Below are 26777 nucleotides of genomic sequence, written 5' to 3' on the forward strand. Positions count from 1 at the left end.
CAGACATACCTCTGCGTTGTAGGGCCGTTTGAGACCCTGTGGGAGTCGTTGGGGCCCCTGCTGCCCTACAGAGTATTGGGGGTGATGCTGCATCCTCTGAGCTTGGGCAAACATGGGACCCATTGAGGGTGGTCGAGCAGGGCCCATGCCAGGAGGGTATCTAGACCCAGATTGTTGAATAAACTGGGAACCATAGGGCCCAGAGCCACCCATCTGGGGATACAAACAAGAGTGGGTTGTGCATGACATATCAAACTTTTTTTCTGAATTTCTGTGTTTAACTTTGATAGAGGGATGACGAATGTAAATATCTGACAACCCTTAAACACAAGTTACTTTTAAACTCAAAGTCCCCATGAAATGCCTTGACCAATCGTCTTATTTCATTCAGCCGAGACATAGTGCAACTTAAAACGGAAAGTTTGGGTGGAAGGCTAGACATAGAATCTATGTCAGCCACAACTGATATTCACTAGGGCTGGCCGCTATATTGACCTGATGAAGTATACCGATGTATTTTCAAATGAAACAACACCGTTTCTACCATTTATATAGTTTGATGTTGCGCTGCACAACGCTTTTTTCCCTTAAAGCAATGCTAGTGTTTGCCCCTCTCTCTCTCTCCACTGTGGATGTCCCTCTAGACCCCTTTTGGAACTAGAACTCCTGCCCTGTATAACTGATGTTTTACCTTAAACTGAACATTATGTTTATATCCACTGGAACTCCTGCCCTGTATAACTGATGTTTTCCTCAAAGTGAACATTATGTTTATATCACCTTGAACTCCTGCCCTGTATAACTGATGTTTTGCCTCAAACGGAACATTGGGCCTCATTCTCGAAGGCAGTTGAGAAGAATTTAAGAAGGACTCTCTTCTGAACTCCACTTCGTTGGATTTAGGAAAACATTTGCCATTCTCGATAGTTTTCTCATCTGGGATTTCTTCTGTAACTTCAGAAGACTTTCAGAATGCGAAGTAGCAGTTGTAAGTTTGCCAGAGTCTTCTCAAATGAGATTCCTCAATGCGTTTGAAAAAACTCTCCGTGTTCGAAGGGTTAACGGCTGAATTTGTGAGAAACCATTGAAATGCCTAGCTAGCACTACCAGAGCAGGCTCGTCCCTCTCTACCTTTAAGAAGCTTTTGAAGACCCAACTCTTCAGAGAGCACTTCCCTTCCTAACTGACACTTCGATTAGTGCTTGACTTGCACTTACAGCAGTTGCATTACTGCACTTCTTTTTTCTTTTCTACCTTTTTTTTTCTTATGTAAAGTTTTTCTTATGTAAAGTAGTATTTATTGTTACACTAGGTCTCTATTGCTCGTAGCTTGACTCTTCTCTCCCTTGTATGTCGCTTTGGACAAAGGTGTCTGCTAAATGACTGAATGTGAATGTAAATGTACACGAACACTGCAAATGTAAGTGAATGAATAAATAAGCACTAAACCCAATCGCGTTAAAATAGCCATAGTGGAATAGAATGGACACTTATCGGCCTGCGGTACCTCCACGTCTGCACCGGTTAAGTAAGATCTGCGTTTTAAGCTCGCTTTCCGCTTAGACATGACTCTCCTCACGAGGTGCTTTCGTGTGGATTCGGGAGATTCCGACAGCACCCGTGTCTATGGTTGCGTGCCCTAATAAGGAGCTGGCGGGGCGTGTATGTATGCAAATCCACTTTCACGAGAACGCGCATCAATATAAGAAACTAATCCGGAGGAACACAGCTGAGAAGACTTCGGCTGCTTATGAGCACATTTTCAAGCGTGCAGGAATGCGGCGGAAGTGTTTCCCTTACGTTGTTTTTATGAAGTCGTGTAAGAAACATTTCAGAAGAATTTCTGAAAATTATCGAGAATGAGGCCCATTATGTTTATATCCACTGGAACTCTAGCAATAACTGTGCTGCCAAAGCTGGTGCATGTGCAATGAGTAAATCAATATTTGAATGTCTGTTTGACCATCCTATGTGGAGCTACTGATTTCTTCCCATATATTTAGAATGGAGTCTGGTCTTGTGCACACAATCGCTGCTTAACTCTGTCATTTAGACCTGCTTTGGGAAACGGGCAAGAGACTGCCTAAGACAGCCCCTGAGGGTGCACTACACTACATTCCTGTGCTATGGAAAACTGTTGTCTGAATCATGCATTAATACAGATGAAATACTGATCACATTCATACAATACAAAAATGTGGATTATGGAAATATGGTAACAATCAGCTAATGTTTGGGCATGGAGCTAGGCAGATAACTAAAAACTGTGAAAACAGGTATCTTCTCTACCTGGCCATAGTTCATTTCCTGATTCTGCTTCTCTTGTATGGCGGCAACAGTTGCTGTGGCTGTGGCTGTTGCCGTGGCAGCTGCAGCGGCTACAGCGGCGGCAGCTGCAGCCTGTGTGAAGTCTGTTTGAGAGCGAGCCCCGTGGGGAGGCATGCCCATAGAGCCCCCTCCGTTTCCAGCATAACTGACAATGGGAAAGTTACAGTCAATGATTGACAATTTGTTCAAATGAAAACATTTGATCATGTGTAATAGTATGCTAAAAACATTTTCCATGTTGCATAACGCCATTAGTCTGGGTAGGCAGTGTGTCATAACATTTTGAGAACACAGCTGTTAGTATTGCTTAATCTGACAGATGACATCTACTCAAAAATATGGAATTCTCACCCGTTAAGACTGCATTTACGCAACATGTGGTATGTATTCAAATTATGTGTATTCCTTTGTGGACCCATGAAAGATTTCTCGCAATTGATAACTTTTCCCCTGTCTACTTCAGTCAACAAGGTTTCCCCAACACCCACATTACGTTTACCCCAAGACTAAGTTTTACCCCAAGTCTGAATTAATGTCACCTCAAGTACATGCTACAAAAAGCTTTAAGGAACCACAGCCTCTGGTTGCTATGACAACTGTGGTTACCCTCAACATTTAGCCTCTTATGTACTCAGACACCTGAATCGTTTGATGTAATGATACAAATTATTTTAGGGTTATCAGCATTAATAGTGATTCTCCAAAAAAAAAAATCTTTTCTATCTATTTTCATAAAATTATTTCACAATGACAACAAAATAGAACATTCTTCATTATTATCTGTAAGGGATAATGTATAGTCCGCCGGTCAGTATAGGAGAATAAATCGGGACAGGAAGTCAACGCACAGCTTATAATACGACTAGTTGCCAAAACGATAAAAGACATTCCTCCAAAATATCTCTTTTTGAGTGATTTTGTTGCAGTTTTGTGGCTTCCGCTGAGAAAGAAATAGTTCTTAAAGATTCAGGTGTTGCGTAGCAACATATTACTTGCCGACTTCCAAGTTACACAAAATATCTAGTAGAAAAAGTGAACAGACTAATTGTTATCACAGGAATTAAATGGAAGATGTGAATTAGAAACAATAACAAAAATTGTGTTGCTATTAAAAGCAAACTTGTTATTATACAAATTCTTAGCTGTATACTTGACTTTTGACTTGAATAATAATGAACAAAACTCAAACAAACTCATATGCGTTAGCAATGCCTCTGTAGCCATCTGCTGTTAGTTAGCATCTCTGTGCAGATGGAACAAACCACAAGCCACACACACACAGACACACTCACCTCCCCCCATAGCCAGGGCCAGATTGGTATCCTCCGCCTCCTCTCCCATAGACACCTTGCTGCATGTAGGCCTTATTGGCATCAGGGTACCCCTGCTGTCCCATGAACTGAGCAGAGTTCACACCCGGCCCTCCGCTGGACATCATAGCTCCACCCCCGTGATTCCCACCTGATCCAACAGGTCCCTGTCAAGTCAGGACTTCTTATTACTGTTGTTGGCACAAAACATCTGGAGACATTTAGTCAATAGGTAAGGAAATTACCTGATTTGGCGAAGGATTACTCACACCCCACACCGTGGTGACCACAGAGAGGGACCCTGGTTGTTGATTGTTTTGTTGTTGCCAGGACGCAGGGTCATATGGGTAGGAGCTGTCACTAAGAACAGGCAAAAAAATTATTGTGGTCAAACTAAATTAGACATTTAAAATAAGCTTTTATAATGGTAAATAGTAAACAACTGTTTTACCATGTAGTTAATTGCCACTCTTATTCCCACCTGTAGGCTAACAGTTTAATAATATCATGTGCAATGTGGTGAAAAGGGTCATCATGGGTAATTGAACTAATTAGTGTCGTCATAATACCAAAAGTATGACTGATATGATACCTGCCTAAATATCTATATATTCCTCTACTGAAACAATACCACCGCTTTACCCCCAAATGGCATGTCAAATAATGGAAATGATGACAAAAACATTGAACTTTCTCGGTTTTCTTTTGTGCATTTATTTGTATTGTATTGTATGTGTGTAGCTATGCCGATGTTGTGTTTTTGGTGTGTGTTTGTTTAAAGTAAACTGAGGGGGTCATCTTCTCAGCTCATCCGATATTTTAAGATGAAATGTGTAATAGCAGCATGAGGAGGAATGCAGCAGATTCAAAGATGTTTTTGCAGTAACAAAACACAACTCAAATAGTAGACTAACATTACCCCTCCTAATGTTTATGTTGTTGATATGTCAGGCTATGCTCAGCATCATTTCATCAAAAGTCTTGATGCCACTTGTTGGTGCTAACCATTCATTTGGTTCCCATCAACATGGTTGTGTGTTGTTTACCTGTGTTGTGGTGGAGGTTGCTTTTGTTTACCTGTGTTGTGGTGGAGGCAGCCCAGGTTTCATGGAATTGATGGGGATCATTGGAGGAAGTGGGGGTTGACACGCCCAACTCTGCTCAACCTACAGGCTCCCTGCAAAACATGGAAAGATGTTATCCATGCTTGTGCCCATTACTCCATACACAAAGTAGGCTTTTAAGATTGACTGACATTTATACTGACTGATAGGAAAATCTCACTGATGCCTTCAGTAGAGCAGCAGGAAAGTTATGCACCTGTGGTTTGTAGCTAAAGTAAACATCCCAATCAGTATCCAATACAACAGGATTTTTCACACATTTCTTCTGTCTACCTACCAGCTTAACTCTGAGGTGAAGCAAATTAGACTATGGTAGTAACTGAATGAAGGCCTACTGCAGCTGCCACAGAGCTTATGATTGCAACCCTAGACTTCTTGTCAGTAGCAGCCTTTTCAATCATGTAATCCTTGCCTTAAATATGACATAGGCCATCTCCTCTCATCAGTAGCCAGTAGCCGCTCATCAGTAGCCATCTACACTTAAAGATGCAGTCCGCCACTCACTTTCACAAAAGGTTGTCAATATTTGAGGAAATCAATATTTGAGGAAATCAAATTTCCCTCCCCTCCTCTCTATGCTCCTGAAACACCATGTTGATTGGGTGGGATTGTTTATGGCCTGCTCCGAGCCTCTATGTTTGTTTCACATTCACAAAGCCAGGGCTGTGTACGAACACTGTATTTGGTTTTTAGCGCATGCACTGGACAGACAGCTAAAGGACCGTTGGCAGCAACCTGCTTGTAGTAAAAACAACAATGAGAACATTTTATAATAAGCACAATGACATTAAATTCATAAAACAATAACTATAATTTTAAGATAAACCATAGATTCTTATCCTATCATCCTGATAATACTACCAAAACTATGATTATATTTATAAAGTATCCCTTGAACAAATGAACTAATTAGACAAATGCTCTTTAAAAAGGTGAGTTGCTGGAAGAGACAGCACTAGGTCAGTCAACCCCCAAGGTACTGTGAACAAAGAGACTCTTACTGCTGAGAGATGGCAAAGACAACAAAAACTCCTCGGAGGTGTTGTAGAGAGGGAACGGAGTTCAAATATAGCATTTAAATAGGCTGGTACCAACCCACTGGCTATCCTATAGGCGAAAGTGAGAGATGCAATCAGGGCAGGAACATTAAAATTGCATTGCAATATTCTAGTTTAGGAATAACCAGGGCCTGCAAAAGTTGTGTAGCATATTGTGCGAGAAAGGGTCTGATCTTCCAAATATTATACAGTGTGAACAGACAAGCACTTGAGACAGAAGCTACATGCTCAAACAAATTAAGTTGGTCATCAATCATAACACCCATGTTTCGTTCCGTTTTAGTTGGGGTCAATGAAGAAGATCCAGATATCGGCTTCAAAACTTAATTATCGGTATCTGCAGATATGAAAAATTTCTGCCGATATACCTGGCCGATAAGGTGACGTGTAAATTATGCGCACACGAAGCAAATGTTTATGAGCGTCGGCTGTGTGGCAGTAGCCTACTTCACAGTATCAGAGGATGATGACAAAATGCCTATTTGTCAGAAAACTTTTCAGGACAAGGAGGAGGAGAAGCAGCTTGGCCATAACGTAGGTTGCATGCATAGATGCAGACCGCGTGCCACGCTTTACAACATTACCTCTCTTTACAACATTACCTGTTGGAGTTAGCTAGCCAACACTAGCTTGTTAGCTTGCATGCTACGTGACACCAGAGAAGTTGATGATGCCTCATTTGACGCGATGTGAAACGTTATGTTACGAGCCCACGCTATCTGTACATGGCTCACTTTTCCATATATGGAATTTATACAGCTAACTTGGCAATAACGTTACATAGATTAGTCTAGAAATCCTAGAAGCGACGTTATTAAAATGTAAGTCACTTAATCAACGTTAGCTTGCCAAGTAAGCCAAGCTGCATTTCCAGAGTGTAGTTGTTCAAGTTCAAGGAGGTACTGTTCAAGTATGAAAATTGTGACGTGAAAATATAAATAAATCTGCCATATTTTAATGATTCATGAGTGAATGTCTATTTCTAAAATGATACAAATCAAGTCTGTAAAGTCCTGTATTTACAGCAATACCCTAGCATAATAACAGATTAATTCTAGTTTATTAACACATTAATTATATTAATTCCTGTACAGGAGAGACTTCTCAATAATTAAAAAGCTGAGACCTGATATTGAATTTTAGCCGATATCCGATATATCGGATATCGGCTAAAATTCAATATCGTGCATCCCTACTGGTTTGGCTTAGTTTTCAAAAGACTGGTTAAGGTTCCTCGTCCAAACTGACGATGCAGCTATGCACTATAACACAAAACAACTGGAAACATCAATGTCATCCTGATAAGCAGAGAACTAAATTGAGGCCAGAACATGCAATCTCCACACAGAAAGGCCCGGGAGATAGCCCACCTGAGCACTGAAGGTCTGGGGAGGACCTGCCCCATAGAACCAACAGCGCCCCATGCGGGAATCGAACACATGACCTTCTTGGTAGACTAGGTAAGTTAACACTATTCTTAGCTGAAGCTTAATAAAGAACAACCGAAATGAGAGGGGCTTGACACCGCTCACCTCTACTCTGACATCTCATGAGTGAACCCATTTTTAAACGGACTATCAGTTCAGCTGTTAGCCTAAAGTTTTGTTTTATGGTAGCTGGGGTGACTTTGCGGTCAGTGTATGACATGACATGGTCAGAAAGAAAGTTGGATTGGTCAAAAAACTTGCCTCAGGTGTCATGACTCTTTGTTGTACTACTAGACAATACAATATAAAACTTTGGCTATCTTAGACTAGACCAGGCTAGCTGGTGTTGCCAGACACGGGAAAGCACAACTAAGCTATCACTGCTAACAGTTCAGCTGGCTACAGAGCAATGCCAACTATGTTAGCAGATCCTATTCACGTAACTTGGAGACATTTAAGGACCTTGCTTTCCAGACTAGGGTTGTGCTTCACATCCCTAATTGTGTTGCTTGCCTCAAGTAGCATGTTCGACTATAGAAAGGTATCCATGGTTACAGACAACTCTTCACTCCCACCCACGGTTTGCTATGAAATGTATATAATGCTAGCCAGAAGGTACGGTGCTGTGCAGTGAAAAAACCTCACTCGACATCTTATTAGACAGGTTTTAGCTTCCTTGCTAGCACGTCAACGTCTCCTGCCCACGGTTGTGTGTTCAAGTTTGATGTGAAACTGCTTTCTACTAGGGCTGTAACGATATTGGATCGAACCGAGAAATCGCAACACTCTGGGCCACGAACCTGCATCGCGATGCGAGGAGGCAGAACCGCGACATGCCCTCAGCGGTCACATGATATAAAAAGTTTGGTTCGCTAGTAAGCCTACACGTGTGCTGTGCGCAATGGCTACCTCAGATGACATTTGAATCGGCCATTTGAATTGTTGGCGCGTGGTTGCCGGATTGTTTGTCGCTGGAGGACTGCTCTGCACGGAGAATAGAAGTGTGTGCGTTAATTGCTCCGTAGCTGTCTCTCCCTCTCCCTCTCCGGAGTAAAGTACTTAAATTGTTTTGAGTTAATAGGCTGTGAGAGAGCCACCAGTACTTTATGTTACTTTCTTTGGATCTTTCTGTATTTTGTTTGTATGAATGTGTGTGTGTGCTTTCGTTACTTAACGGCCATCTTGTGATGTACGGGGTTACTGTGTAACCCTAACATTCAGTTTGTAGTGGTTCCCAAGTGTGCGCATTGTGTGGAAGTGCATAACATAATACGTGGTGTAGTAGTGTGGCAGCTATTCACTAATGTGTGTAGTGTTCTGAAACATTGTAACACGTTTGATTTATCTGGTTCGTGTGCGTGAGTTTGGTTATTCCAGATCTTATAGCTCTTTTTGGTGGGTGTGTTACTGTTGCCAGTAGCCTGTATAGGCTAGGTGCACGAAATACTCAGTGTGGGCTGTTTGTTTCCTGTTTAGCCAGGTGTGTTTGAACCTGCCACTATTCTGAATGTAATTAGTGTCTACACGTCCTTCTTTATCGTAACGCTGATTCACTAGGTGCAACACCTAACCAGGTCCGTGTAGACGCTAATTACATTCAGAATAGCAGCAGGTTCAAATACACCTGGCTAAACAGGAAACAAACAGCCCACACACTGAGTATTTCGTGCACCTAGCCTATATCGCGGGTAATCGTGGGTAACTATGATGGCAGTGTATGAAGGTGTGCGTGTGTGAGAACTGTTTTTGTCATGTCATTAAATACCAGTGACCAGATATTTATTAAACTACAGAAATAAAACGTTTTATTTTGCTAAACTCTTGCCTCCTCGATATTCATTCATTTGATTAGCCTGGGCCCTGTTCATAAAATACGTGGCAGTTAGGGTCTGTCACATTTGGCCATACACTGCCATCATAGTTTAAGTTATTTAAGTTATTTGGTTATTTATGTCTTGTTTCCCTCATATTTTTAGGCTATGTTCAAGCCTACTTTTTCAGAAGTTTGTTGAATGTTTTTCAACAGCATTGCTTTGAGTAATAAAAACCTCAATATTTGGTTATAAATTGTTTCTTCATTTTGTTATAGCTCATACTTATTCTAATGTGAATTAGAAAATATATTTTAAAAATCGCGAGGTAAAAAAAATAAATAATAATAATAATATCTTGGGGTGTATCGAACCGTGGGTCAAGAATCGTGATACGAATCGAATCGTGAGGTAGGTGTATCGTTACAGCCCTACTTTCTACCCACCGCAGTTTACATTGGTGACGTGAACCAGATGAAACTGAGGTTAAGAGGGGTGTGAGGGCAACGGTAGTGAGTGGGTACAGTGCTGTGCAGTGCATAAACCTCAATCCCAGACACCTTAAGTGGCATGCTAGCGTCAGATGCTAGCACCCATGGGTTTTAGCTTCCTTGTTGACACGCCTGCCACCCATGCCGGAGTGATTGTCTACACAAAGCAGATTACACCAAGTTACAGCTCTATCACCTAAAACATCTGAGAATTCTGTGCACCAGTTGGCACAGAACTGGAACTTCAAAATACTCATCCGCAGCATACTAAATGAGAGAAATTTGTCATTATTTTGTTGTGTCATTGAGATCTAAGAGCAAAATTATTAGGCTACGTCAACTTGTAGGTCATAGTCAGAGTGGAAGAGCAAAAGACTGAACCGTCTTGCGGTTGCCAGTTTTAGTGTTCAAACTCAATACTGGACCGATTCACCTTGTTCACAGTTCACACGCACTGCCATTTTGAAACGAAAACAAGGCTTGTCTGGGTAACCCAACCTGAGGTCATTCTCTACGATACGAAGAGTAATGATGGACTGAAAATGGAGCACATATCTTCTGCCCTTGCCCCTCATTATCGCGGCATTAATAGATTATTTTGAATGGACCACATATCTTCTGCCCTCGCCCCTTCTAACTGCGCCATTAATAGATTATTTTTTGCAACTCACCGTCAGCATCATGTATATTTACTTGGCTAGCTAGCAAATGGCAGCTAAGTTATACGGTCAGAATTGCTAGCACGAATGTGTAAAATGACAGGTGATTCATGGCATCTTTTTTTTCTAATCGGGATGATCTTGTGAATAACAATGCTTTTGCAGTCAGAAAGAGAGAGAGGGAGGGACAGGGCAAGTGTGAGAGCGAGGGCATTTCCCTACATGAGAAAGAATGATATCCCCTACATGGTCAAGGTAGCTAAGTTAGATGCAACAGATGGGAGGAATTGCTAAATCGGTAACGAGATGTTCGCGGCTAAAACTAACCTAGCGAAACCAGTTGAAATGAGCTTACTTTGACACTATGACAAACTAGTAGAGATGCACCGAAATAAAAATGTGTGGCCGAAACCGAAAAATAATTAATCACTTGGCCAAATACCGAAAACCGAAAATGACAGTTCCGTTTAAAGTTGTCAAAACACTATTTTTAAATATTGCTTAAATCTACTGCTTACAATAAATGTTTAGACATGTTTTTCAAGGAAAAATGTTCATTTGAAATCTTCAAATGTTGGAGAACTGATATCAGTTTCATTAATGCCCTTCAATTCATTCTGGGTGTTTTTTCATTCATTTCATATTTTTCATTTAAATGATTCACATTGCAAGAACGTTTAGTAAAATGGAGCGGCTCCTTTAAGAGAAGCACGTACAGGGAGGGAGAATGGTGACGCATAGTTTGGATGCAGCGACAAAGATTTTTGTGCTGTAACAGTGTTAACCAGTATGTGAGTAACGTGAGTTTTAATAAAGCTTAGCGTGTGTAATGTGTAGCTATTTCATTCCGTTTTGTAACTTTTCCTGCTGTCTGTAAAGGGAAGGGAGGTAAAGGAAAGGGAATTAACCCCGAAGTTAAAAACATCTAACTAATCTACTTCGGCCGTGGAGCATTTTACTCCCCTGCAATCCCCAACTACGGGCAGACAGACAGCAGGAAAGGTTAACAAACGGAATGAAATAGATACACATTGCACACGCTATGCTTTAATAAAACTCACGTTTTATGATACACCAACAGAGGCACAAGTCTTACCATTGAAGATCTTTTTACACGCCGTTGTTCGTTATGAAACTATCTACATCCAACCATTGAGAGTTGCATCAATCATATTTCATTAAAACGCTCATTGACAAGCTTTCGAACGTTCGATTAAACATTCCCGCGGTTCATGGCGAGATAAACAAAACAACTCACAACCCATAAAAAGCTAGAGGGGGTGGCGTCATTGTTACATTTTACTATTTTGAGATCGTATAGGTGGCCTGTGCTCCTTGCTTGTGTAATCAGACAAGATTGTATAATTTTGCGTCACCACCACTTTTCGGCCTCTGATTCGGCCACTCATTTGGCTTTTGACCGAAAGCCGAATGTGTCTTTTTTGGCGTTTTCGGCCGAATTTTTTCGGTTGCCGGATTTTCGGTGCACCTCTACAAACTAGTTAGTCAAAGACTTTCCTAACACAGTCAAACATCAAGCATGTGCAACACAAGACGGCAAATAAGCTACTTCGGGAGCTACTAACGCAGTGATATGCCTACGGACCCTGGTATGGCAATAGCACAGAGGCCATTCTCCATATTAAACGTCATTGTAGCGGCCCCATTTTTTAAGCTGTTATTTTAAGGTTAGATTGCCAATCCTTACCCTTACCTTTAAGTACAATTGCTAAATACTGTTACTTTAAGGTATTAAAGTTCCTTACGTTCAGAGGCTGTTCAAAAGTTGCTCACGTTCTGACCTTCTACAGTATTTTGGCACACACATTCCATGTTTGGTGCATTTCATAATAGTCAAGTAAATAAACATGATGCTGACGGTGAGTTGCAAAAAATAATCTATTAATACCGCGGTTATAGGGGGCAAGGGCAGAAGAATTGTGGTCCATTCTCCATCCATCATTACTCTTCGTATAGTAGAGAATGATATCCGGTCGGGTTTGACCCAGCTAAGCCTCGTTTTCGTTTTCAATATGGCCGCGACGAATTGCAATCATTAATTGTTCCTTGTAAGAATTTGGACCAAAAAAATATCTTGAAATAGGGCCTAGGTGGAAAAATCTTGCAGTTTCCCTTTACGTTGACACTGTTTGCCAAGGCATCTTCCCTGATTGTTTCCCATTGTTGAAGTTTCTGAGTGCAACAAGCAGTAGGCTGGCTAGCTAGCTCGCTTTACAAGACAATTAACATCGTTAGTCTGTACTCACATTGGTCAACAGTGAGTTGGAAATATTTCACCCATGTTCCCTTTTAATAAAACAATTAATAGTATAATGACTATATACTATGATCGTGGTCATTGTTTCCTTGTGGATAACGTTCAAAGAACTCAGTCCTGACATAATTTGGCATTTTGGCATTTTGGCAATCGCATCAATTAGAGCTCTTCAAACTCGGAATTCTCCCACTTTGCAGTCTGCAATTCTGACGAAAGGTTATTGATATTTTGATTCATATATTGATAATTACACCCCTCCCATCGTGCTCTTGAATCAAGCTGTTGATGGGCTGGAATAGTTTTATGCCGGTTTCCCACAGATCAAGTACTTTATGCAAACAGCGGAGGGCTTTTTATATGGGACACGTGAGGAGAATTTAATTTAATTTTACAAAAAGTGTACTGTATTAGAATCACGGACTGCACCTTTAACTCATGGTAACAAATAGAAACATCTGCACACCTTTAACATAAGTTAAATATTTCACCCTACAAAGGCAATGAGAACTTAAGTGCAGGTTTTTAAGGCTCACCGACTGACAGGCCATAGATATATTCCTCCAACTCTTAGGCACGGTGTGCCCAGAGACGAACAAACAAATGATGCCTAATTTCAGACACTTAACTGGACAGATCTAAATCCCAATACAACAGAACTGAACAGCCTGTTTTATAATCAATGTACTTGCTGATATGGTGAACAGCTGATACCTGTTTGCCAGCCTGCGTCTAAGAGACCATGTCATCTGCAGCAATTTGTCCATAATCTTTTATTCAGGAAAACGGAAGTTACACACTTCTGCCAATATGCTCACAAAGCTGTAACGTTAGGTTTACTATTGACAAATTTAGCCAATTGTACCAGCGGATAAATTAGCAAGATCATTCAAATAGATCCTGTCTGTGTTGTTACATTTAGCCTACTGCACACAAAATGGCACAAAAAAATATAACTTACACTGGCCATTATACAAGGGCGCGATATGGTAGGTCAAACCATGTCGGTTGAATACCTCTTGACCCGCTATACTCTAGTCACGCTTAAATACTCCGTTTTAATCCAGTGAGTTTGCACTTAACAATTATTGTTTTTACTAAATAATACTAGCCCGAGCTACTTAATATCTTATCTTAACATTGCTGATTGATACTGCGCTAACAATGAATCCCGTCTGGAGAAAAAACATCAAGGGAAACATTTTCCTTTTCATGGTCTCACGACAATAAAATGTCCGTGCAATCACGGAGGGTGACTGAAAAATGTCGAACTGTAAGAAGAGGCTGTGAACACTAGACAATAATTTAACATTTTCTGCATGTAAAGTTATCTGTAAATCTCCGATTTATATTGCTAGCTCATCTAGCTAGCTAGCAAGCAATACAACACACGCTTCCTTAGCTTAGCAAAGGCTATAATAACCTACTCGCTAGTTAGCTCACTAGCTACATTTGTTCGGTGTCAATGCAAAACCAAACTAACGTTAGCTATCGCTAACTAGCTACACTCAACGAGACAATGTCAGGTTAAAACCGTACCCGAGAGATCATGGGGGTAACAAACTTCGACAAGTCAGACATGATACCGATACAAATGACAGCAGATTGTTTAACTAACTTAAAGCTATAACGATAACGTCAGTAATGCATCGTACTCCAACTTCATAGCGATGGCTTACGCTGGTAAACCAGCTCATTATCGTTAACAAAGCAACCTTACCTTTGACTCCTGTCCACCGTTGATCGTGGCAATACTTGGTGTGATGAGTGGGCCGCTGCTCATATACCTACAGTTCACTGCCAGGGGTCTTAATACAGCAAAATTCTGATCCTATTAATTAGTAATCGTAACCTGGCATTGCTTTTCTTACATGTCAGATCCAGGTAGCTAGCAAGCTACCAAGCTAGCTATCCAGCTAGCGTGGGATGACTGCAGTAATGATAACGCTTGCTAGCTTTTTTATCATTGACGACAGCTAAACTTGTTCGTAAACAAATTGTATCCATTTGATTGATCCATGTCAGTTGTGGTGTTAAAAATAAGATTAAAGCGAGCATACGAAGATGCAATTCTATAACGACTGAAGTTTACAATGGTTTAGGTTATTGTACATCTTCAAGGATCTTCGCGTTACAACGTCAGCTGGCCTGTGAAACCGCTATCCAAAATAGCAAGACAGCTATGACAGCTCCCACAGCCTAGGAGGTTGCAGTGGAAATCCGTGTTTTACGCCATTCCAGTATGTCCAGGCCTTTTAAGCTGGAGACTTCTTCGTTCTGTTGCACAACACTGCTGTATTTTGATGAGACGAGAACGTTAGTGTAGTGGCAAAACAAAAGGTGTAGACCAGGGGTCTTCAACGTTTTCAGGCCAGGGACCCCCAAACTGATGGCAAGATGAGCAGGGACCCGCTACTATATAAATTGCATAAAATGTTTTTTATAATATACTGGGCCTAGTGCCAAATAAACATAGCTACCCTGTTATTGTGTAAACTATCCAAATAATACAAAGGTTAATATATTCATTCATTAACATTGAATTTAACCTAACATTTTTGAACAACGAATTTAACTTAACATTTTTTAACATTGAATTTAATTTAACATTTAACAACATGAAAGGTACAGGGTGGCCGTGCCACTGCCATTTATAAACATACATCTTGCAAACAACTCTGAGCTAACAATTAATTACAACTTATTAAAATAATTCACAGATATATGTTTTTATTTCATCATACATAAAAAAGGGACAGTGAATCCTCAAGCATCTGTCGATGGCACACATCCTCTCACATTAGTGAGATGTATCTTCTTTTCAATAACTCCTGACTGACACGATCCAAAGGATGACGGAGGAGGAGTCTGGCGCATGGAGTTGTGTTGACAACATAGATGTTATAGTGAGATTGACAGGTCAACAAACCAATCACACCGCTAGCAAGTTGTTAAGATTGTAGGTAATGGCATGCTAACATTTGCTCGGGGGCTCATCCACCTCGCAAATCCTCTCAGACTTATTTTTCAGTTACAATTAATGTTTTTTGACAGTGTACAGTGTACTTGTACAGTGTCTATTTCTCTTTTTTTTTTTTTTTTTTTTAAATCTAAGCAAAAAAATGTCAAACTAACAATTTATAGACCAACAAGACCAGCTATGGAGTTTGGTCCGCCATCTTTTATTTTTGATCTTCTTGCTCTTTAGACTTGAGCAGAAACGCGATCTGATTGGCTAGTGCCTGTGCTGTCGTATATGCATGAAAGGTGCTGTGAGTGAACGGTGCCCAGCTTGAGAGAGCTCCTGTGGGTAGCTGAATGTGTTGATTAGACTGAAAGATAACGTCTTCTCGATCAATTTTATTGCTACAATATGTTGGATTTATGTTTATGTAAATTTGAAGGGAATAAATACAATTCTGATTCGCAAGACATTTAAATTTGTGGGAAAAAAAATTGGTTGAATTTTTTTTTTTTTTTTTAACATTTAAAAAATAATTCTTATCAACCAAAGATTTCGCGACCCCCCTGCAGTACCTCCGCGGACCCCCAGGGGGTCGCGGACCCCCTGTTGAATACCCCTGGTGTAGACAACGTTAAAATTGTCATGCGATTATGTTGAACTGGTTAGGTATAATGCCGCTGCAACAAGCCTCATGACATTTGTATCAGCCAAATCAGCTTCAAACACTTGGAAACTGCAGCACAGGACGGACACTGGTCCTAAGCATGCGTGCTGATATTCATAGAAGGTTATGTAGGAGCTGTGTTGGATGTTGGAATTAGCCTATACCTTCTTCTACATTTAGTAGACATAATAATCGAGGCCTATACAAGTTGAAGGACATTCTTCTGTTCGATGTTTTTGAAGAATCTTTAAAACCTCTTGTATGATAATCATTGGCCAAAAAAGGGATATACTATTGTAGGTATATGGTAATATTGTTTGTTAGGCCTATAATGAGTAGTATTATTTACTTCTGCAGGCAATCTATGAGCGTTACATCCAGATCCTGACAAAAAAAAAATAGTAGTCTTGCAATCTCACGAAGTCAGGCGTATCTTTGACTTTCTTGCTGTTTCTTAACACACATGTATTTAGACATTGAATACAGAATGGCAACTGGAGCGGGCTGATGTACGCAGACACTTCAGATTGACTTGGGGTGGACAAACATGCTGAAACACAGGGGAGCTCACACAACGGTATTTACAAATTAAATTGACTCCACATTGCTAACTAAAAATACAGGTTGACATTAAGGTTGACTCGACATTGGAACACTAAAACCGAATGTACAGACATCAACAATCTACGCTTGGAGGACTGGCCCTGAGTGAGGACAAGATTTTAAGCCGGATCTCACTGCAGCAGCTCAGAACCAATGAACTCCCATTCACTGATCTTGCTGGTGGCCTCTGAAGAAGACTGGAGGTTGCTGCTCACTGCTGCTGAAGACTTGGGATCGCTGCTTACTGTCGCTAAATACAGGAGGCTGCTGTCGGTAGGCTCTGAAGGGGCAAATCCCCTATGGCTCTCCATGGTCTACCTCCTAAGAAAGAAATGTATGCAGGTGACCTCATTGTGATGGTGGTTATTAACGCAGAAACAATAGGAGCCATCTTTCAGCGGGTGCTCCCCACGGACTACTGCTTGGCTCTGCCATTTCCTGTGTCTTCTGCTCTGCTGCTGCCTGCTTGGTTAGTATAGGGACAGGCAGCAAGGGTGGAGGCGGATGGGACGTGTGTTTCTGGAGTTGATGTCATGCTGGACCAGGCTGATGCGTGTGCAGTCTTCGTCTCTGGCAGCAAATGTCAGTGAACTGTTCCAAAAGCTCTCTGCCGTGACTGGCTCTTTTCCAGCTGTTACAGTTCTTCAGTTGCCTTCCTGGTCTAAGCAGTCAATGGCGGTTTCAGCGTGTTTGTCACTGGAAGTGGCGCAGTTCTCTGGTGTGGCTGCTAATGGCTGTCTCCACCTATCTTTGGTATAAAAAAATATACCAACACTTTCAGGCCCCTGAGAAGATTTCAGTGACAGTCAAAGCATATTTTGAGGATATTCAATTATGCTTCAACCCAAGTAACTACACCTCATCCTGGTGGCAGATTTTGGAGATTGGTATTGTGGTGAAAATGTAACGATGAACTGTGACAGGACACACAACACTGATTGCACTCGGCAGTCGTTGATTGACAGCAATGGCTGCACACACCTGAATGTGATGAGACTGAGGGTTTTAATAGCGGTGGAGGGAAATGGTCGAGAGACACGAGAGAGGGCACGCTAGAGGTAGTCGCTGGTGTTTCACACGGACGGGGAAAATGACTTGAGGCGTTCGTGGTTGGCTAGCACCACCGGCGCTGAAGAGACCGGGGAACCACTTACTGGCCCGGAGGTAGACAGTGGGGGAATCATAGATAGCCAGGAAAGCATAGGTGGACGCCAGTGGAATTACCTTAACGAGCGTGCAACCAGAGACTTGTGGCCTGCTTTTCAGCGAGACGGGGGAGTCTCGCTGCACACGGACAGGGAAGTCCGCTTTTAAATAACTCTACTGTTTGTGTGTGTGTGCGTCCTTCGGTGAGCGTTGTTGACGGTCGCTGCGCAACTGTGATATGTAATTGAAGTCTGATCCTTGTCACGTGTTTTATAGTAATAGTATTGCATGTTTTTCTACGGTGTATTTATTACTGGATAAGTTTGTCTTTTAAGTCATATTTATTGACTCTTGGAGTGTGTCTTTTAAGTCAGATTTATTGACTCCTGCTGTGGTAGAACCTATGAATTGCTGTGTCCTGCTTTAACTTATTCACGTGTGCTGTGCTATTTATTCAGACGTTATTGTGTAGCCTACTCAAAGTTGTGTGTTGCGAGTGGGTCAACGTGAGCCTTTATATGAATTTAAATAAAGATAATTGTTACTCCTATAGATCCCCTGATTGTTCAAAGTGCTTTCACCGGACCAGACCGGGAATTAATTAAAGGTGGTGGCAGCTTATATCGCTGGTCACTTTTGCGTAACCTTCCTAGTAACGCCAGCTAGTGGCACTTTAGGAAATTATTACAGTATTATGGCTGGATGCACTTTTTCACTATTGGCTTTCATCATAGCAATGGAGGGTATTATGAGGGCAAATGGGTTGTTGGTGGTGAGACGCTGCAGAATGGCACCCGATTACCTCCCATCCTAGCTTAGGCCTATATAAATAACATGTCTAAAGTTACAACGTCTGCTTCATGTACCCGTCGGCTGTTCACTAAGTTGAATGACTATCTGAAATGAGCAAGGATGAAAGTGAAAGAGGAAATGTAGAAGTATATCCATCAGTAAGGGGAAACTGGTGGAAGGGAGCTTTTATGTTGATGTTGAGGAGATTCCTTCTATAGTAGAGAGACCGGTGAAGAGCTTAACAGGTGTTTAATTCCATGGTGAGGACAGGTTGCAGTGCTTAGAGAATGCAATACCATTGATAAGACGTTCTTGCCTGGTAAATTTAAATTGTGGTGCTTGCAGTTTGAGCTTTTGACACGCACAATGGTGTAAGGTGGCCTCTGACTGTATGTTGCTAAGTTGCTATTTCAGAGGTTTGAGAAATTTGAAAGGATCATGAATAAGGCAGTTAATAAATGGCTTGTGGTGCTACGTTGTCTAACTAAGCATTGTATAGGAAAGGAATTTTGGAGTAACTTAAGACCAACTTGGCAAAGAAGTTGCATCCGGCTTGTCAAAAGGCTTTGTCACAGTCTTAGGATCCAGCAGTCAACACTGCTCCAGGGAAGAAGTGGAATCCACAAGAAGTGGTTCAACATTCCCAAGGCACATTACAGTATAGAGCAGGGTTCAGGTTGGGTGGCAGTTAGAAAGCATGGAGTAAGGCTATATTAGGAGGAGGCAAATGGTTACCAGCTTTGTTCACGAGCAAGAAGAGGAAACTAGGGCTATGGATGAACTAGCATGATTTGGAGAAGAGGAAGATCCCCTGGAGATAATTATGGGCTGTGGATGCTAATCACATTAAATTAATTGTTGGAGCCACTTACGCAGAACTCTGCTGACCTCAGTCAGAAGGAGAGTGAAGACGGAAGCTGAAAGTTGTGTATGCCCCAGATGTTGGCTCATTAAAACATGTTCAGTCTGGTTGTAAAACTATCTTGACCCAGGGTCGCTAGAGGTGGACACGTAATCATAAAATTCCATCCTCCTGCCTCAGCAGTACACAAACAAACAAATGATTTTAGCAAATGTATTACCAATTGAGGTTATTCAATAAAAAATATGAAAAAAACTAAGTACAGGGAGAGGCCAAAGTAACAAGAACCACAGAAAATGCCTATTTTGAGTGGAAGAAATCTGACACACAAACTAATCTACTCATCCTTGAGCAGCCAGCTACCTCAAAGAAGCCGGTACTCTTCAAGGATTTTGCTAATAAAGACGAGAATCCTGAAAAAGTAGCAAAAGTCTCAGGAATGCTTCTGGCACCTAGCACCAGATTCAGTCAGTGGGCATAGCAATCCACAAATTCTGCACTTGGTGCTATGGCCTTAACCTTTCAGTTCCGGCCCCATCACTGCAACCCCATAATAAGGCTGAGCTTTGAGCTGTAATGCCTGGCTCACACCATTGCATTGCTATGCGTTGATCCGATAACGTTAACGACGGATCCCTATTCACTTTAATGGGGTGAAGTCAGCCGTTGCCAAAGTGAATTGTGGCTGTGTTGCATTCTGTTGCTTGCGGCGAAAGTTGTAAACACGGCAACGCATGCGTCAACTAATCAAATCGCATTTCATGCAAATACGGCACCACCGGCCCTAGCCAATCAGATTGTGTTTATGCTCACGTCTAGAATGCTAGGCTAAAAAAAAAGCTGACTTTATTTTGCTTAGATTTTGTAAATGTTACCAAGGAGTACTGTGCAATATAATAAAGCCTGCTATTGTAACAAAAAATAAGTCTGAGGGGATTTGCAAGGTGTCTGAGCCAGCTATCTAATGTTAGCATGCTACAACCCCTAATCAGAAAAAGTTGGGACGATATGGAGATTGCAAATGAAAAAGAAAGCAGTGATTTATACATTTACATTGACTTGTATCTCATTATATTTCATGTTTTGGCTGGTCAATTTCATTTGATTTGTAAATTTACATCAATTCCTGCCATTCAGGCCTGCAACACATTCCAAATTTGGATAACCTCTACGGTGCATAAAATAATTAAAAGATTCAAGGAATCTGGAGGAATTTCAGTGCGCAAAGGGCAAGGGAGCAAGCCTAAGCAAGCAAGCACTACAATTCATAGTTACATCCACAAATGCCAGTTAAAACTTTACTGTGCCAAAAGGAAGCTTTATGTTAACTGTGTCCAGAAGCGCAGTCGACTTCTCTTGGCTTGGAGGCATCTAGGATGAACCATCACACAGTGGCAAAGTGTATTGTGGTCAGATGAATCAGTATTTCAGGTGTTTTTTGGAAGAAATGGACAAATGGTGCCCTGGACCAAAGAAGTAAAGGACCATCTAGACTGTTTCCAGCAACAAGTTCAAAAGCCAGGGTCTATGCGGTTGTGTCAGAGCCATTGGCAAAGGTAACTTAGACTTTCGGGATGGCACCATTAATGCCGAAAAAAGTACATCAAGATTTTGAAGCAACATCCATTCCAGTGACGCCTCTGCATATTTCAACAAGACAATGTGTCAAGACTGCCTGGCTCAAAGCAGCCCTGACATCAAATGGGTAGACCACATCGTAGCGTTCAATAATAAATAAGGTTTATTTACATAAATAGAAAACATATACAGTGGTGGCCAAAATTATTAGAACACTAGGCATATTTAAGAGTTTTCAGTTGTTTTTGTTGAATTGGCCATTAAAATACCCTAAAAACTAATGAAATATCTACAAAGTCATCATTATGCTCTATAAACCATAAAATAGAGCCATCATAATGAGATTTAGGTCAATTTCCGTACAAAAACAAGCTAGACCTATTTCGCTGTCAATGTCACACAATCATGTTCCTGCACAGAAGCCAAATTACTTTTGTAATCATTGTCAGGTGTTATTGTGGTTAAATTGATTGTGATGCGATTCTTTTGAATGTATAAGGCCTATCCTGCTCATTAAGTGATTGGTAACATCAGGGTTTTGTCACTGAGGCCACACCACCAAAAGGTATAGATCCAAAGCCTCTAGAAGCAGTCTTGAAGCACATGTTGCTCTTTGAACATGCCTAAGGTGAAGAAAGAGCTAACAGGTGAGCAACGGGTTCGAAAAAAGTTTTTTTTTTATGCTGGCTGGAGTTACTGCCGCATAGCCAAGGACTTGAGCTGCAGTCCAAGCACTGTAAAGTACACTTAAGACCACCATGGCACCAGAACCGAAAGGGGAGAGGTTTCAAAAAGAAACTCTCAGACTCACAAGTGAAGCATCTCAAAATTCTCAGTCTTCAGGACCGAAGAAAGACTTGACAAGAACAGTGTGACGAGATCAACATCACAATGACTAATGGTGCAACAGTGTCTTCAAGAACTGTCCGTCGGAAACAGGGAGAAGAAGGACTTTTTTGGCAGAATAGCAGCAAAGAAACATTACTGAAAGAGAAGAATTGAGTGTAATGTCTGAAATTTGCAAAAGAACACAAGAAATGGACAAAGAAAGATTGGTTTAAGTGTTGTGTACTGATGAGTCCAGGTTTGAATAGTTTGGCAACAAGCAAAGCGTGTATGATCCACGAAGTGAGGGGGAGAGATATAAAAATGAGTGTCTCTTGCCAACAGTTAAACAAGGAGGGGGTAGTATTATAGTGTGGGCTGCAATTTAAGCCTCAGGAACAGGTGACTTTGGCTAAATTGATGGCATCATGGATACAAAAGTATACCACAATATTCTGGTGAGGCACGGAGTTCCTTTTTGGAGATGTCTTATTGGGCCTGGATTTATTTTCCAAGAGGACAATGACCCTAAACATAACTATTGCCGGATCTACCGCCAACAAGGAATCTGCTGGAACATCGAAAATGATGGACCGGCCCTCTCAAAGTCCGGACTTCAAACCCTTCAAGCCAATTCGGGGCAAGTTGGAAAATAAACTCGACAGATCTATTGTAAATTCCAAGGAAAGCCTTTGGCTTGACTTGCAGAAGGCATAGGATAACATAAGTGTTGAAGTTCTCAAGAAATATATTGACTCTATGCCTGAGAGATGTGCTGCTGTAATTGCTGCAAAAGGTGGACGTACCACATATTAAAGTTAAAAGTGGATAAAAACAGTAGGACTCACTTCATCTGATATTTGTTGTGCTCAGAACAGCCATCTGCATGTTTCATGAACATTGTGAAATTAAATCATGTTTTGGAGGCAAAAAAAAGGTAATTATTCTCAGATCTGTCAGGTGTTCTAATAATTTTGGCCACCACTGTATATATAAATATATACATTCACACGGTATAGTGAGTTAAAAGGAAAATGTCATGAAATGTGTAATGAAGTATCAAACAAAAGTGAAAACCGAGGGAGGGAGGGAGGGAGGGAGGGAGCAGCTGGCATGGAGCTAGGCGGTCGGAGAGGGCTCTCCCCACAGCAAAGCCACAGACTGAACGGAGCAGCAAAGCAAGAGCAAGAGATGCCGTCCACGGCAAACCCCGGCATTTTATAGACCTGCCCATTATCTCCTAGGCACCACCCATGCACTCAGCACCCTGCAGGAGAGACAGATGTAGCACCGAGGGGCGGGGCAAGATCAGTAGGGTCATAACACAATGCAATACCACATTCTGCACAAATTTCAAAGGCATGGCGGAGGAAGAAGAGTGTGCGGGTGTTGAGATGCAAAATTGGACAACGAATACCCCGTACCGTTGCACACCTTAAGACTTGTTTGCAGGAAGAATGGGACAAAGTTAGATCAAAGTCATCACTTCAGTCTCTAAACATCTTTAGTAATGTGAAAAGAAATGGCAACAAATAAAAGTGTCCCAACTTTTGAAATATGTTGCAAGAATCAAAATTGAATTAAGTGTTTATTTTGAAAAAACAACAAAATTGATGAGGTAATACATCAAATAATGTGCTGTTGTATTGTTTTCAATGTAATACAGGTCAAAGATAATTTACAAATCACCGTTTTTAATTTTAATTGAACATACTATCCCAACCTTTTCTGATATAGGGTTACACCTCTAGTATAATTACTGAAACCAATATCTAGCCTAGGGTTGGGGGGGAAAAATCAATTATTCGATTTTTCTCTAATCTCTCTAAAACGATTCTGTATCGATTCAGAAAAGTTCATAATCGATTTTGTAATTAAAAAAAAATAATTGAAAAAAACACTTCTCAGAGTTGGGGAACATTGTCAGAGCAAAAGGAAGCAAGTTTTTCTTCCGGGACAACGTTGTACTTTGCCTGGCTGAGGTTTGTAAAAGACCATAAGGATTGAACCAAAGCCGACTTGAGGGTCTCCTAGTTCGTCTTCTCTGATGAGTCCAATTTCACAGTAGGTGCAAGACTCTGTGGCTTGTAGGCCTCTCCAGGTCTCCGTCTAACCATCAGACTACCATGTGTTGGGCAAAGCTGAAAATTGGACTCATCAGAGAAGACGAACTAGGAGACCCTCCAGTCCAAAACTTGCTTCCTTTTGCTCTGACAATGTTCCCCAACTCTGAGAAGTGTTTTTTCCAGCAGGGCAATGCTCCATGCCACACAGCCAGGCCAGTAAAGGTGTGGATGGAGTATCACCAGATCAGGACCCTGTCATGGCCAGCCCAATTTCGAGACCTGAATCCCATAAAAAAAACTCTGAAATGTGATCAAGAGGAAGATGGATGGTCACAAGCCATGAAAAGAAGCCGAGCTGCTTGAATTCTTGCGCCAGGAGTAGCATAAAGTCACCCAACGGCAATGTGAAAGACTGGTGGAGAGCATGCCAAGACACATGAAAGTTGTGATTTTAAATCAAGGTTATTCCACCAAATATTGATTTCTGAACTCTTCCTAAGTTAAAGCATTAGTATTGTGTAGTTTAAAAATGAATATGAGCTTGTTTTCTTTGCATTATTCGAGATCTGAAGACACTGCATCTTTTTTGCTAGTTTGACCAATTGTCATTTTTCTGCAAATAAATGATCTAAATGACAATATTTTTATTTGAAATTTGGTAGGAATGTTGCCAGTAGGTTATAGAATAAAATAAAAACGTACATTTTACTTTAACACATACCAATAAATAGTAAAACCAGAGAAACTGATAATTTTGAAGTGGTCTCTTAATTTTTTCCGCGGCTGTATATGCACTAACAGAAATAGTAATAAACCCACAAAGCTACTTTAATTGCATTAAATGTTTATAATGCATTTCATATTTTTAATTAATCCCTAAAGAAACAAACAAGAAAGCAAGAACAAAATGAGGCAAAGTGAGAAGATAATGTTTTTATTCAATGAAGCAACATAACATGGAAATAATTAAAATATTCCATATGAAAATAAATAAATCATTTGCTCTCTCCACAGGATTTGTTTATTGTTAACCGCTGAGCTAAAATGACATGGTTTCCTTTTTAGACTGTTGCATTATAATTCACACACCCCTTCACCTTTTGGCACTGGAGGAAAAAGTGAGCAGTAAAAGAAACCAAGATCAGGTGCCCATTACAAAAAGACATTTCCATCATACTGTTGGAAGTGCACGTGTTGAACACATACTCTTCAGTATGCCTTTCAATAGTGATCAGAGTTGATCTTATATAGAAGAAAACAGAGATCAAGGCCACAAACGCAATATACAACCCCTCCATTTCTATGGCAACTCTATAATTCTGACCCCAGGAAAATGCTCCCACCCATGTGCCTGTCCAAATTCCAAACTAACTCACTGTGTGATAGGGAAAGTTTACCTCTTTTAAATGCTGATGCATTGCTCCATTCTGACTGACTAGACCACTGAAGACCGTGTCACCATGTTACATTGACACCCCGCAGTCTGTTTCCTCAAACAGTTAATAGTATACTCATATTGAAGCTTTAACAATCAGAAGGAAATAAAGAAAATATATCACAGCACAAAATAATGCAAAGCCTTACGTTGCTTAAAAGTGGTGATGAAGGTGGCAATGGCCACGGAGAGCCAGGGGATGAAGGACACTGAACATGAGGGGATTATTTGGGGGATTTTAGAGAGAGACACAAACCATGTTCAAACCTGGGGTAAAATGCTAAAACCTTGTCATTATATATATATTCTCCTGAGGAAGTCAAAACTCCATCTTACAGTAGATGCAACATTACTTTCGTCCATAAAGTGGGGATGCAGACATTAACACAAGAAATGTTTTGAGTTTGAGTCTAGATTATTTGGGTTCATTTTGAAGGAAACGTGGTGGACACAGAATGAGGCTGCATTACCACACACACAATTACACAGGGCATGTGGGGGAATGCCTGATGTGCCAGAGAGAGAATCTACACTGTTTGGAGGTGAAATATGAACACAGGTTCAATCGTCTACAGGGCTGGGAGTCTGTTACTCGTGTTCTTTGAAGGCGTCCAAGTCGAAAGCAGTGTCCAGGAAACGAGACAACTCCAACAGATGGGCTTTCTTATTCCCAGTGGCAGGCGCTGCGGCTGATCCACGTCCAGCGTACCTACAGACAGACAGACAGACAGACAGACACAGACACACAACAAAGATTGACAGGTCAGAAATGTCCCTACATGTGCATTGTGCATAGTTCAATCATGCTTTAGATATTCAACAGTGCATTGATGTATATTAGGAAACAGATTGCTCTGATGACTTGTACTAAAAACCATCCATTTGTTTGCTGTGCATCTCAATATCCGACTGTTGAACATGGACAAAACCAGTTCCTAACATGAAGTGGTCTGAGGCCATGAAGCCCTCACGGGGACCTCACCAGACAGGCTTGACACGGGCGATGGTGGTGCGCATGCGTGGCTTGACGTAGTCGTAGTAGCCCTGGTTCTTGTGCTCCTCCTGGCACCACACGATGTCAGCGTTGGGGTACTTCTCAGTCTCACTCTTCAGCAGGTCGAAGGGGAATGGAGAGAGCTGACAGAAACAAAAATGGAGACACAAATGAGTGTTTTGAGTCAGTTCACTCAGACAGGGCTAGATGTTGTTTTAGGCTTTTATGCCTTTCACATCCAGAATCTCTCTAGTGAGCATATATATATATATATATATACAGTGCCTTGCATAAGTATTCACCCTTTTATTGCTTTTATAAATCAATCTTGGTCAATATAAGTTGGCTATTTTGACACAAAAAT

The 26777-nt window shown here is 41.1% G+C and overlaps 2 protein-coding genes across 2 annotated transcripts in view; both read right to left on the minus strand.

Moving 5' to 3' along the window:
- Positions 1-14750, minus strand: part of LOC308376868 (zinc finger MIZ domain-containing protein 2-like) — a 33104-nt gene extending 18354 nt beyond the window's left edge. The window contains exons 1-6 of the mRNA XM_080853355.1: positions 14204-14750; positions 4716-4815; positions 3884-3998; positions 3621-3805; positions 2290-2473; positions 10-213 (exon numbers count right to left, since the gene is read on the minus strand). Of these exons, the coding sequence (XP_080709481.1) occupies positions 10-213; positions 2290-2473; positions 3621-3805; positions 3884-3998; positions 4716-4765 (738 nt within the window). The 5' untranslated portion in view covers positions 4766-4815; positions 14204-14750. The remainder of the gene's footprint in view (positions 1-9; positions 214-2289; positions 2474-3620; positions 3806-3883; positions 3999-4715; positions 4816-14203) is intronic.
- A 10152-nt stretch (positions 14751-24902) lies between these two features.
- The window catches only part of LOC308377096 (2-oxoglutarate dehydrogenase complex component E1-like), a 34288-nt gene continuing 32413 nt past the window's right edge, over positions 24903-26777 (minus strand). Inside the window, exons 12-13 of the mRNA XM_080853658.1 lie at positions 26402-26556; positions 24903-26128 (exon numbers count right to left, since the gene is read on the minus strand). Coding sequence (XP_080709784.1) covers positions 26008-26128; positions 26402-26556 — 276 coding nt within the window. The 3' untranslated portion in view covers positions 24903-26007. The remainder of the gene's footprint in view (positions 26129-26401; positions 26557-26777) is intronic.

This window comes from Sprattus sprattus (genome assembly GCF_963457725.1).
Source record: "Sprattus sprattus genome assembly, chromosome: 16".
Classification (NCBI taxonomy): Eukaryota; Metazoa; Chordata; class Actinopteri; order Clupeiformes; family Clupeidae; genus Sprattus; species Sprattus sprattus.